At 33.3% G+C, this 13410-nt stretch overlaps 3 protein-coding genes across 4 annotated transcripts; 2 read left to right on the top strand and 1 right to left on the bottom strand.

The window, feature by feature from the left end:
• The first annotated feature begins 179 nt into the window (after nt 1-179).
• On the top strand, nt 180-1719 carry LOC131666760 (mediator of RNA polymerase II transcription subunit 10). Its single transcript, XM_058939658.1, has 3 exons — nt 180-566; nt 683-766; nt 1145-1719. The coding sequence occupies exons 1-3, from the start codon at nt 445-447 to the stop codon at nt 1332-1334; spliced, it is 396 nt and encodes a 131-aa protein (XP_058795641.1). The 5' UTR covers nt 180-444; the 3' UTR covers nt 1335-1719.
• A 1239-nt stretch (nt 1720-2958) lies between these two features.
• LOC131666759 (chitooligosaccharidolytic beta-N-acetylglucosaminidase) lies at nt 2959-7309 on the top strand. 2 transcript variants are annotated; one of them, XM_058939657.1, is made up of 7 exons: nt 3053-3116; nt 3187-3471; nt 4932-5346; nt 5429-5872; nt 5941-6449; nt 6530-6663; nt 6752-7309. In XM_058939657.1, exons 2-7 carry the CDS (start codon nt 3305-3307, stop codon nt 6982-6984), a joined length of 1902 nt encoding a protein of 633 aa, XP_058795640.1. In that variant the 5' UTR covers nt 3053-3116; nt 3187-3304; the 3' UTR covers nt 6985-7309. The 2 variants fall into 2 exon arrangements, with proteins under 2 accessions (XP_058795639.1, XP_058795640.1); XM_058939656.1 differs by having other exon boundaries at nt 2959-3471.
• Nucleotides 7310-7360: 51 nt separating this feature from the next.
• Nucleotides 7361-12912, bottom strand: LOC131666691 (uncharacterized). Its single transcript, XM_058939544.1, has 2 exons — nt 12710-12912; nt 7361-12345 (listed from the first exon to the last, which is right to left on the bottom strand). Exon 2 carries the CDS (start codon nt 12219-12221, stop codon nt 8160-8162), a length of 4062 nt encoding a protein of 1353 aa, XP_058795527.1. The 5' UTR covers nt 12222-12345; nt 12710-12912; the 3' UTR covers nt 7361-8159.
• Nucleotides 12913-13410: the final 498 nt, after the last annotated feature.

Genomic DNA, 13410 nt, shown 5'->3' with positions numbered 1-13410 from the left:
CTTTTTCGTTTAATTAATTTATGTCTTGTTCCGTACCGTATTCCAAGCTACTTTTTACGCCGTGAGGTGCTGCTCAGCTTTCTTTCTTGACCACTAGGACGGCGCATCGGTATCGTAAACAAACGTAAATCGTTGGATATAGCGGACGCTCTCTATGGCCAATACTACCAATATATAAGGGGAATGGGCATGGCTGACAAGCTGATCCGCTAATGGCATCAAGCATGGCGCATCGCCAATAGGGCCTTGAACAGCGAAGCATTACTGATACCCGCCCTCGTGCGAAAATCCTTTCGTGGCTTCATCACAGCCAGTACACTAAAGTAGACAGTTGACAGTAGCGCTCTTAGCACCGTGATATGTTTGAGTGCGTCTTCGAAATAGAATAGTTTTACATGACACGACGTACGATATCACACGTTTTAGTTTGTACAAATATACAAAATGTCTTCTCCACTAGAGAGTCTTGAATCGCAGCTTGAAATGTTTATTGAGAATGTTCGACAAATACGTATAATTGTTAGTGATTTCCAGCCTCAGGGACAAAATGTTTTGAACCAGAAAATGTAAATTTTATTTCACCATTGATTTTTAATTTTATCTGTGTTACTATATTGTCATCTGTAAAGCTGATAAGCTTACTGTTTTTTAAGTAGATAGCTTACTTTTCCTATTTTTGCAGACAAGGACTGGTGTCTGGTTTACAAGAAATAGACAAACTGAAAACACAAATACAAGATGTTCATGTGCCGTTAGAAGTTTTTGAGTAAGTGCTACTTAATAAATTTATTTTAAAAACTTCATTTTTAACCTGTTAGTTTGTCAATCACTTATGATATCTTTTCCATTGTACATTGAAATCAAGTTGTAAAAAATAATATAAAGTCTAATTCATTTAGATTAAATATTTCAATGTGCTTTTAAAAGAATCGTTTTAAAATTAAATTAAATTACTAATGTTACAACCTTGATTACGGCAGCTTACAGTGAATATTGGTAAGGTTAGGTTTTGTTACTTCATTTCCAATTTTTAAATAATTAGAAAAGTGATTCTGTAAACATTGAAATTGAATGATTACGAGGTTGCCTGACGTTGTTGACCAAGTAGACATAGAATATAAAATAATAGATTATTTTGTTTCAGTTACATCGATCAAGGTAGAAACCCACAGCTGTACACGAAAGATTGCATTGACAAAGCTCTAACGAAAAATGAGCAGGTCAAAGGCAAGATTGATGCATACAAAAAATTCAAGGCTAACATGCTTGTGGAACTGAACAGAGTATTTCCTAATGAATTAACCAAGTACAGAGCGATTCGAGGCGATGAATAATGTAATGTGCAGCTTTACTTTAGTTTATTTATACCATCCAGATATATTCTTGAAAACATTTACACATCTTGTAAGCTGTGTATAAATCGCCACATCCTTGGAGCATTAGTAATTGTATTGGTTTTTATTTTAATTGCATATTGTAAACATTTCTTTTTATGATTAGTTGATTCATTATACACTTTTTTATTATAATTTATCATAGAAAATTTAAAAACAGTTCAAGTCTGATAATGTAATAAGTCAATGTTTGTGACTCAGGTGATTCATACAATATTTTGAAATGCTAAAATTCTTTTGTAAATACTTGAATTTTTAAAATTGAATTTGAAAAAACTGTAATTTGGTTGATATAAGAATAAATAATTCTTCAATATTTCATACATTACAAACATTTTTTTATTTAAATTATTTGTTTTTCTTATCATGCAAAAAAATTTTTTCTAATTCATTGAAAACTAATATTTATTTTATCTTTGTATTTAATATTTACAAATTAATATAATTATTTTAAATAATTTTTATTAAAAACTTAGGTTATTCACTTTTCTTTTTTATCTTCATATCCTGTTTAATTTGTGTCTGCATTGAGATATTCATATTTTCAATTAAATAAAGGTTTTAGAGCTTATTGCTTGAATCGTATTCTGTAATAAGATTAGTCTATAAGTTCTAGTTTTTACTTGAAAAAATGTTACTTGAAAAACTTATGCACGGCTATAGTTTGCTTGATTGTTTATTCTCAAATTTATGGCTTACTAGTAACAGCTGCAGCACACATAGTCTTGCAAATTAATTAACATTTTAAAATGATTTATTATTTTTGAATTGCACAGTTATATCCTTATTTTGAATATCAAATTTGGTGACATTATTTTTTAAATGATGGGATTAACAAATCACGTTGTTTAGTAACATCGTTAATATTTATCAATCTTTACAATAGCTTGTTCACATTAATTGATTGCGACTGCTACTTTGTAACATGCAGCACTTTGTTTTGATACAGTTTATTTTATAAATTTTATTTAGTAATTGAGTACAGAGTAATGTGTTATTTTGATCTCTTATGATCAAATACTTTCCAGATAAATAAATAAAACTACTTAACATCCAAATTATATCTGTAGAGTCATTTTAGGGTTTGAGTCAGTCAACTGCAGAATATAAGTACAAATTATAACTATTTTGAGAATGAGAAGATTAAAATCTAATGATCAATATTCTTCCTGATTTTATCTTTACAATGACATTTTAATCTTGACTCAAATATATATAATATAATTCTGAATCAGTTGCTTTAACTTTCCTGATTAATCTTAAAAATTCAAGATACAAGCTTCACGTACTTATCGGATTATGGCCTATACTACCAAACTGGATTCTGAAATCAAATAACGCTTTTCTCTTTATTAATCTTTTTATTATTAGTTTATTAGCTTTTTAACTTTAGTCTGAGTATCAATAAAAAATTTTTTTGCTGAAGATTCAAAAAAAAAAAAATTATCGTTTTGTTCTTGCCTGACGTTTTCTAATAAGTTTTGTTGCAACGATTTCTCATTTTTGATAAATCACGAAAATGTTTACGCTCAATAAGCAAATATTGCGATCGATGGATCGCAGAATAATGTACCACAAAGTTGAGGTCGTAAATGACTGCAATGAAAATATAATTGTCCAATTGTAACATTAATTTTGAATGGAATGCTGCAGTTTTTAAATCCAATAGTTTGCAGATGAGAGCCAAGCCGATCGCCAAGTGCCTGACGTCTGTGGGAGAAGGTACGAAGGGCTTTGAACTCGCGCGTTTTTGCAGCGATAATAATAATAACGGTGTGGGCACGATACAAAGAAAGAGAGAGAGAGGGAGAGTGAGAAAGGAGAAGATTTCGGGATTCCGATGTTAATGAGGCCCCACCACCAGTGAGCCAAGGGGACCCGTTTTCCCCGCTCGTCGCTGCCCCTCCTCGATGAAGGCGCGCACGATAAAATCGTTCCTCGGACGGCGCCTTCACAGATGCTATTCTCGCAGGCTCACGCTCGCATTCACCTTCGTCATCGTCACGATGATCGCACTGCTCCTTGGTAGTCTCCTGCTACGGCTATTTGCTCAGGTGTCGACGCAAGATACGCTCTCGTGAGTATTGCATAGTTTTTCCACTTATTTTCACGTTCCTGTGCAGCAAAACTGCATAGCGAATAATTCAATGCTCGACTCACTTGTACATTTTTACAACTTTTTCATAGATCGATTTTTTTATTTACTCACTCGCTTACATTAGAAAAAGCAATACTCTGCTAGTGAAAGTACAACATAAAATGCGTAATCTTCGAAAATTAAAGCTTTTGCCTCGCTAACCGTTCAAAATTAATTTTCTTTTGCAGATGTTACATGTAATATTATTAAGTTATCTATTTTTTCAAATAAAAAACCTTTTCTCGATATAGTGTTTTTTTTACCAAGTTTGTTTTCTATGCGATATATTCTTGCTTTTATATCTGTTCTTTATTGACATTCTTTCGTTACTACAAATTAAACAAATGAAAATCTTTATGACGCGTAAAACAGTTTGTTATTTAATTTTACAAATTGACATTTTATCGTTGCCGATAAATAATTCGATGATTCGAAAACAATATTATATTTGAGGATTTCATTGAGATTAACATTCATTCATATCAGCACCATCAAATGATATTTTTTTTTACATTGTCCGCTTTTTATTTTTTTTTTCCATAATCGTGCTACTAAACATTGTTTGTTTTACCAAAAATATTTTGTCATTCTTAAGAGTGTTGGGGACTCGTATTTTAATTTGTTTATTTGTAAGTCGAAGCAAACGTTAACACGAAATGAAACATTTTAAAAGTCATATTAGTAAAATAAGATTGTATGAAAATTAAAGATAAATCAGGAGTGATTCCCGCAACGTTGTAATTGTTAATGATTGGATGTTTATCACTATGGATAATTAATAATGTATGATTATCAGCATATTGGAAATTTGCAAACAAACAATCTCACTTTCTTTCCAATAAAAAACCAGATTTGGATTTTACGATCTGCCTGACGACTCGTCCTCTGATATTCATAAAGCCATTATGTTTCTGAAAAAAACTGAACAGGTTTACGATGCTTTCATCTTTTAATACTTTCTATATCTTGCCTCCTTTAGTTATCATTTCTTATTAACAGTAGCTGTCACATTAAATTTTAAAGGATCAAAAGTTTTTACAACGTGTTTTATTCAAAACAATGTTCTATCCGTTGCATTTTCGAATCGCTCACTCGATTAAATATGCAGATAATCATAAATATAGAATTTGGAAGTCTTTATTTTCAGAAAAGCATTTGGTGATTCGTGTATTCTTTAAATACTTTATTAAATAATGTATCTCACTAGATTTACTTGACCGTAACGAGGAGTGCTTTGCTAAAAGAGAGTTTATTTGAAAGTTATGCGCTTGGTTTGCTTCTGCTATTTGCAAATGTAAAGTTAAGAACAAGACGAAAGAAAGTGCGGCCAATCGGCAATCGCGACGCGAGCTGAAAGATCCGAGTGAGCCCCTGCTAAATAAAATGCCTTATCTCGTCAGCTCGCCGTGGCACTATTACTGCGAGAGGGGTTTGTGCAAAAAAGCCGAGATAACGGCCAACGTAACGGCTCCTCTGGCATTGAGCGTCTGCCAGATATTCTGCGGCGAGGCCGGTGGTATATGGCCCAAGCCCACGGGCCACGTGTCGGTAGGCAATTTCGCGGCGAAGCTCGATCCCGATCGTATCGTCCTAAGTGGTGTCGATGCCCTCGGCGACGCTGGATCTCTCGTGAACGAGAACGTCGAGAGGCTGAAAAACAACGCGAAAGCATTGGGCGGAGCCAGACTCGCCGCCGGTGGCTACGGGCTGACCATCAACGTTGCCGGTCCACTCGGCGATCAACCTCCTCCCAAGCTCACACTGAAAACCGCCGAGAATTACACGCTGAAGATTACGCAGCAGTCAAGCGGACAGGTACTACGACGAACATTCCTTTTCTTATCAATCGGTCTAGCTTGTCCATTGCTCCATTGCCGTACTGTCGATTATCTTTCAGCTTCTCGCAGACATAACGAGTGAAAGCTATTTCGGAGTACGCCACGCTTTGGAGACCCTTTCGCAGCTCATTGTCTTCGACGACCTGTACCGAGAATTGAAAATTGCGCGCGACGTCTACATCAGCGATGGACCAACCTTCCCTTACCGTGGAATTCTCCTCGACTCGTCTCGCAATTTCATGGACAAAGCTTCTATACTGCGAACCATCGAGGCTATGGCCATGTCCAAGTTGAATACTTTCCACTGGCACATCACCGACTCCCACAGCTTCCCTTACGTCAGCCGTACCTTGCCAAAAATGTCCCTCTACGGTGCTTACACTCCTGACAAGATTTACACCGAAGCGGATATCAAGGAAATCGTGAGGTTCGGACTCGTTAGAGGTGTCCGTGTTTTGCCGGAGTTTGATGCCCCTGCTCACGTCGGCGAAGGATGGCAGTGGGTACGTTACAACTCGAATTTTTGTCCTCCTTGCAAATAAATACGACCAACAATTATGGATTTTTGCAGGTCGGTCACAACGCGACGGTATGCTTCAAGTCAGAGCCCTGGCAGAAGTTCTGCGTCGAGCCGCCGTGCGGTCAGTTGAACCCGACCAGCGAAAAAGTCTACGAGATCATGGCAGCAATTTTCACTGACATGCTCCGCGACTTCAAACCCGACTTTTTCCACATGGGAGGTGACGAGGTGAACATAAACTGCTGGAACTCATCCGGCATCATAACCGACTGGATGCTCAAGAGAGGATGGGATCTCTCCGAGGCGAGCTTCTACAAGCTCTGGGACTACTTTCAGACCAAAGCTTACGACAAGCTCACCAAAGCGAACAACGGCGTTGAACTCGATGCCGTTCTGTGGACTAGTGGTTTGACGAATGAGGAGAATATTAAGCACATTGATCCCAAGAAATACATTATTCAGATTTGGACCACCAAGTTCGATGCTACTATTTCGCGATTGATTAGGAATAACTTTAGAGTTATTTTCTCGAATTACGATGCTTTGTATTTGGATTGCGGGTGACTATTACATTTTGTTTACGCTAATAATAACCATGAATATTCCGTGCCAATGAATAACGATGCTTTCTTTTCTTTAGTTTCGGTGCATGGGTAGGCGAAGGCAACAACTGGTGTACTCCATACAAAGGATGGCAAAAAATTTATGACAATTCTCCGATGCAGATTCTGAAAAACCAGGGCTTTACTAATGAAATTAAACACCTAGTACTCGGTAAGCTAATCTATTCATCGATTCGCATCACTTATACTTTGTTTTTCTTTCATAAAAGCGTCTTTAACGCAACAAATGTCATCGATAGGCGCTGAAGCAGCTTTGTGGTCTGAACAAGTAGATAGTACGTCGGTAGACTCGCGTCTCTGGCCACGTTCAGCAGCTATGGCCGAACGTCTCTGGTCTGACCCGTCCTCGACATGGATTCACGCCGAACACCGGATGTTGAGACATCGCGAGCGACTTGTTCAACGCGGTATCCTCGCCGACAGTCTTGAGCCCGAATGGTGCTTGCAAAATCAAGGCCACTGCTATTCGTAAATCTATGTGAAATTGTACGTGCTGCTGCCGTGTGTATTGTAATTTGGACCTATCGCGCGTGCACGATGAAAGTGGGGGAAAAAAGTGATTCGGGATACTATGTGGGAAGGCTGTGAATAAGACATTTTATGATACATACCTTATATAAACTTACCTCGGTTTTTCTAACTTTATAATTGCTCTTGATACATGTTTTTACTAACAAAACATTTGTATTCGTATTTCTTGCATCGCTCTCTCACACTAAGCTTTTTCAAATAAAATCAAAATATTTACTATCAAAAAATACATTTATTATTTATACGTGATCACAAAATGAAAGGTTTGAAATAAATAAAATAAATGTAAATTTTTTGTGTTTATTTATCTTTCCACTTCTCTAAATGTACCTACATACACTATAAAAATATTTACTTAAAAATTGATAGTATCCTGAACTTAAAAATGTAAAATACGCCTGCAAAATATACAACCGTACAAATGAAAGAAGTTTAGCTATTTACAAATATGTAATTATAATGTCGAAAAATTATGCAATTTGTAATATGATAACGTAAAAATAGAAAATTACACAATTTTCATGACTAGTTAAACTAAAATTTCAACTATGTAACTGGATATTAAAAGTTTTCATTAAAATTCTTATAAAATTCTTCATAAAATTTGTTAAAAGATATGTACATATATACAAGCATCTATTTCTAAAAAAAATTAGACTTATTTGTAAGCTTCCAACAAAGTTTCAGCTGTATGTCGATGATTGATATTCTAGTGGTTCTGAAAATTACGTATGTGAAATTACGTTATAAAAATGAATGATACCAAACGATAATAAGAAAAAATTACAACCATAAATCGTAAATGGATGCATATTATAACTTCGACATTTGTCAACATTTTTATTTTTTGGTGTTTTATTTAGAATTAATGCGTTTTTTAAGGCACAAAATTAGTCTCATTATTACAAGTTTATATACGCTTAAAATCTATTGTCACTAAATTTTAACGCCAGCGTTATTGATAAGCATCTGATGGTTTATTAAAAAAGTATATATATATACATCCTTTTAGTCAAATTCAAAAACCCCTTTGAATAATTACAAAAAGATACGTCGTCATCGTGACAATTAAAAGAAAATCTTCATCCAATATTGCAAGAATTATGTCATAATTAATTACTTATGATCTAATGACAAACGTGGCTTGCGAAAAATATTGCTAAATCTACGAGTGCTTCGTCGCGAAGTTTCAGAGCCATTGCGGGTGCGATCTCGCCGTTTGACCTTCTTGCCAGTAAGTAAACTCTGGCTCAGACTGTCATTGAATACCTCTTCCGAGGCAGATCCCTCTGGAGGCCCCGTCTTTATCTCATCTTCTGTCACAGGCAACGGATAGGACTGCATCTCTGCGGCATACGACGACTTCAAATGCGGCTTGCACTTGGCATTTCTTGATTGCAGTATAGACAATCTGTCCAAATCGTTAGGTGGTGGAATGTTTTGTGAGCGTTGCAGTTCCGAGAGATTGTACGTCGTATCGAAAAGCTCTCCCTCCTCATCCTCTGTTCTAAAGGCGTTGCCCATTACTTGGAAATTTCGAACATTTTGCATCTTACTTACTGATGATATTTCGAGCTGCTGCAGAGGTTGACGTTCTACTTCAGCTTTCAAGACTTTATGATCGTGAATCTTCGGTTCGTGTTTCGAAATTTTAGAGTTGTGAGCTTCCATTATATCTAGCTTTGTTTTCAGGTCTTTGTATTTTTGAATGATTTCTTCCTTTCTCTGTTTCTCGATTAACAGCTTGTCGCCTACTTCCCATAATTGAGTCGATAATTCACTAACGTGTTTCTTGTACTTTTTCAACTCTTCTGAATGATTGTGACATTGTTGCTCCAATTGTTCTTCTAAAGCTTTTAATTTTTTCATCGTAAATCCGGACTCTTGTTCTTTTTTCAAGGCAATTACTTGATTATTGAAAACTGATTTCATTTTCTCTTTCATTTTTTCAAGCTTTATCTCATATTTTTCATGTAATTCCTTCACGTAGTTCTGAACTTCTTCCGATTCTAATATGCTTCTACTGTTTTTAGCAGTTTTATTGAGGATACTTTCTCTACTCTCTTCAGTTTGATGTCGTAAAATTTCTTTTTCTCTACTTATTTTGTCTTTTATATCAGCATCTTCAGTGATTTGCATATTCTCCGTTTGCACTGAGACATTTATAGATTCAGTCTTGATGATAGACTTTGTTTCTGGATATTCTACTGAATTATAAGTTTGCATAGAAATATTTGTGCATGTAACAGGAATTTGTATTTCGATTGGTTCTAAAATACTAGTTTGAAGAGAAACATTTGTAAACTCAGTTAAATTATCCGTTTGCAAAGAAGTATTAGTGTACTCAGTCTTTACTGCAGGGTGTATTTCAGCCTTTATTATAGTTTCTGTTTGTAGGGATACATCTATGCATTCGATTTTTTCTACTGGCTCAGATTTAATAAAGCCTAACATATCTTCGGTTTGCATAGAAATATCAGCACATTTCGATTTTATAGTAGGTTTGGGTTCATCAATAATATTATCTGTTTGTAAAGAAACATTTGCATATTTAATAGCTTTTATAGGCACTAACTCTAAAAATTCTGTTGGTTCTTCAGTTTGTAAAGAAACATTCATAGATTCTCTTAGATCTTCAGTTTGTAAAGAGACATTTACATATTCAGTTCTGATTTCAATATCTGTTTCAAGTGGATTTGTGTAGCTATTTGTTTGCAAAGAAACATTTATGTAGTCATTTTTTACTATAGGTTCTATTTCTAGCAATTCTTCCGGGTTTTCTGTTTGTATACAAATATCAGCATATTCAGTCTCAACAGTAGGTTGAGTTTCTATCCATTCCGTTTGCACTGAAACATCAGCCCATTCAATTTTTATTGCAAGCTTTGCATGAATCGACTTTATCATATTTTCAAAATCATTTATACTTTTCTTGATATTGACAATTTTTTCAATACATTTAGAATGGGTCAGTATGTCTTCTGAATTCTTTCTTTCTAACATGGAATAGTTTATATTCTCTAGAGTTATTTCTTCATTCTTACTTTTATTTATTTTGGTTGTTAGCTGTGTAGCAGTAATGAAACCAAAAAATAAGATTTTAGAATTCATAACAAAAATCTTATTAAACTCATTGTCAATTTCATCCTTCTTTCCCAAAAGTTCTCTTACATCATCACTTATATAGTTTTCATAATTTCCAAGCGATTTTGATACAATATTCCATTTCTTTTCCAAGAGAAGTATGACTTTATATATTTTCAAAGTATCTTTTATATTATTGTACAATAAAATCCAATCTAATCGGATTGTTTCCAAATCTTCTTTAGTAATCAGTGATGCTTTATTAGCTTCATTTTTATTGTATAAATCTTGCAAGCACTTAATCAAATTTTTTTCTAGCATTGTATCTATCATATGATATTTTACCATAACTTTTTCATGATCTGTTGTATTATTTGTAATATTCCCAGAGGTAATATTATTTTCAAGTAAAGTCTTAAAAAATATTACTAAATTTTTGCGCCAAGTTTCTTGCCAAAGAATATCATAGAATTTGAAAACAATCCTATTTTTATCAATAATGTTAATACTTTTATCTCCTTGATATTTTTCCAAGCTTTTCACAGTATTTGAATATTCAGAGTACATAATGGAATTGTTCTGATCACCTTTTGCAAAATTAATGTAATTATTCAATTTCTTAACTCCTTTGCTCTTATTAAATTGATTTAAAAAATTTAATAGCAGTGACTTCATTTTTTCTGAGTCTCCTTGTAGTATTTGAGTGATATTCTGCTTGATTTCACTCAAATCTAATTCATTATAAGTTTGTAATTGAGATTCTTTTTCTAGCTTCTTTTTATTTAAAATATGTTGCAGCTGTTCATTAATAATTGTATACTTTTCCTCATTTGCAGCTTTAATTTTAGCATTATCATTGAATAACATTTGAACAGTTTTTTTTAATTTGATATATTCTTCTATGATTATTGTCAGCAAAGAATTTATTCTTTTGTACTTATTTTGTGCTTCAATTATTTCCCTTTTGGCATCTTGCAATTGAATATCAATAACAGAACTTAAAGTTTCACTGTTATTCATAGAATTTTCTAGAACTACTTTGTCATCTACATCAAAACTTTGATTTATGAATAGAGGTTTTGATTTTTCTTTTAAATAGAGACATAATTCTTCATACTTAGCTTTTAATTCAGCTAATTCATTATCTTTCCCTTCAATCTGAAATAATAATGACTCAATCATTTCCTCGTGTTTTGAACTTTTTTCCTCTATTGAATTGTATTTGTTTCGACAGATCTTCAATTCATCTAACAAGTTAGTTTTCTCATCTTGTAATTTGAAATTATCACTTTGTAATTCTGCAACATAATTCTCTAAGCTTTGCAGTTCTTTTTCATATGATAATTCTAAGGATTTCGGAGTTGTAGGTTCATAGGAACCATTGAAATCGTTACTCTTTAAACTATCTTGACGCAAATTTTTCAATTCTAATAATGTCTCTTGCAACTTTTTATGTAAATCATCAATTTGTTTTTTTTGAATTTTAATATCTTCTATAAGCTCACACTTTTCATAGCGTACTGTTTCAAGATCTGCTTGAAGGTGACGTATTTGTTTTGTCTGCTCATGTATTTTACTGTCACTGTGCACTGATCTTGTAACTGGGGAATTCAAGAAATTTTCCAGTAAATATTTAGGTTTTGTAGAAAAAGATTCTGTTGAAGATTTATCTAAAAGTGAAAATGTTTGATACAGATCTTCTATAGTCACCTTTTTTCCTAGAGGATATACAGATTCTAAGATTGATTTAATCATAATTTGAATATCTAGGTTCAGATTTGTACACAACGACTTATGAAATACAGGTTCTAATGATAATCTTGACAAAATGAGTAGAGCAATACATAATCTTTCTACTGTTTTAGTTTTTGTTCCAAGCACAAAATTTGGATATTCATCCTCTAAAAACTGAATTACAATTTCTTTTTCACTAACTTCATCATTATCAATTTTCTGTTTAAAACTTTTCACTTTATTAATTAATTTTAAATATTTTTTTCCATCTTGCAATTCTTCTATAGATTGAACACAATCTCCTGTACCGATAAGTAAGCAATTTATCCATTGTAAAATTAAATTGTCCCAGGATTCCATGTTTATGTAAATTTTCAAAGTTGTTGACAATTGAAAGCTGTGTTATTAGTGCATTTTTATTGCAAGATACTTTCAGAACTATTGATTACACCATCAATAATTCAATTGTAAGATTTCTAGTCACCTACAATAAAAAACAAACTATACTAAAAGGCAATATCAAAATTTAAAACGTTAAAAAATACAGAATTGAAATGTTTAAAAGGTAATGAATATTTGAATTCATGTCAGATTCTCAAACAACCGGTGCTAGACGCATGCGTAGCAACGGCAACTTTTAAAAATTTTGATGAAGGCTATAGCAAAGCCGATCTGAAGAACAAACTAATTCGTTAATAGTAGCACACATTTTATGCAAGCATAACTATCAAATGCGGTACTCAACGATTGCAACGGGTTTTAAAAATTTATGTCAATGTGTACGAGATCAAATGCATCAGAATTTCCAAATAAAAACTCAAGATAGTACAATAGAGTCAACAACTTACGTGGATGTTCCATGAATTCTCTTATATTCATTATATCTTATAAATGCCAACAATGGTTCTTCGTTTTTTGATATATCCATAGGACAGTATCTTGTGATTTGTTTAAAAGTATAGTTGGTATATTCAGTTACTTTGTTTACTAAAATGTTTCCAATAGTAAAATCTTGTAAAAAAAACAGAGAAGACGCCACCGACCATCACTACCATAGCCGCCAGCCACTATGAAATGGAGGGTGATGAAAGCTGAAAGTATAGAAAAAGTACACGCAGCGCCACTACCGAGCGTTCATTGAACTTAAATTTTTGAATAGAACGTGAAATTGGACCCTCAGTTGCAAGGATAAGGTATACAATTAGTTTTTTAGTAATGAAGTTTATAAATAAACACGTCTATTTTTTTTCAATTCAGTGTATTTTAATAGTTGAGCTAATAGTAGTTTTCTTTTCATTTTTAAAGTTTCAAAAAATACGCATAAATCATTTATTAATAGTTTTATTTTAATGGTCATTCAAGTTAACGGTTGAACTACTGAAGGTTCTTTTCTCATTTTCAAAGTTTGAAAAAATAAGCATTAATTAATTATTGATAGTTTTGTATTTTATGTTTATTAGTTTCATAAATATAAATATTAGTATCTATTGTTAAACATCTGCATCTTTACGCATGTATGTACACAATCTTACTGTGAAGTACATAAGCT

The sequence above is a fragment of the Phymastichus coffea genome, unplaced genomic scaffold, assembly GCF_024137745.1.
Source record: "Phymastichus coffea isolate CEN01 unplaced genomic scaffold, Cenicafe_Pcof_1.1 PCOF00060, whole genome shotgun sequence".
Taxonomy (NCBI): domain Eukaryota; kingdom Metazoa; phylum Arthropoda; class Insecta; order Hymenoptera; family Eulophidae; genus Phymastichus; species Phymastichus coffea.
Note: the sequence above shows the minus strand (reverse complement) of the source record. Positions and strands in the feature narration are given on the sequence as shown.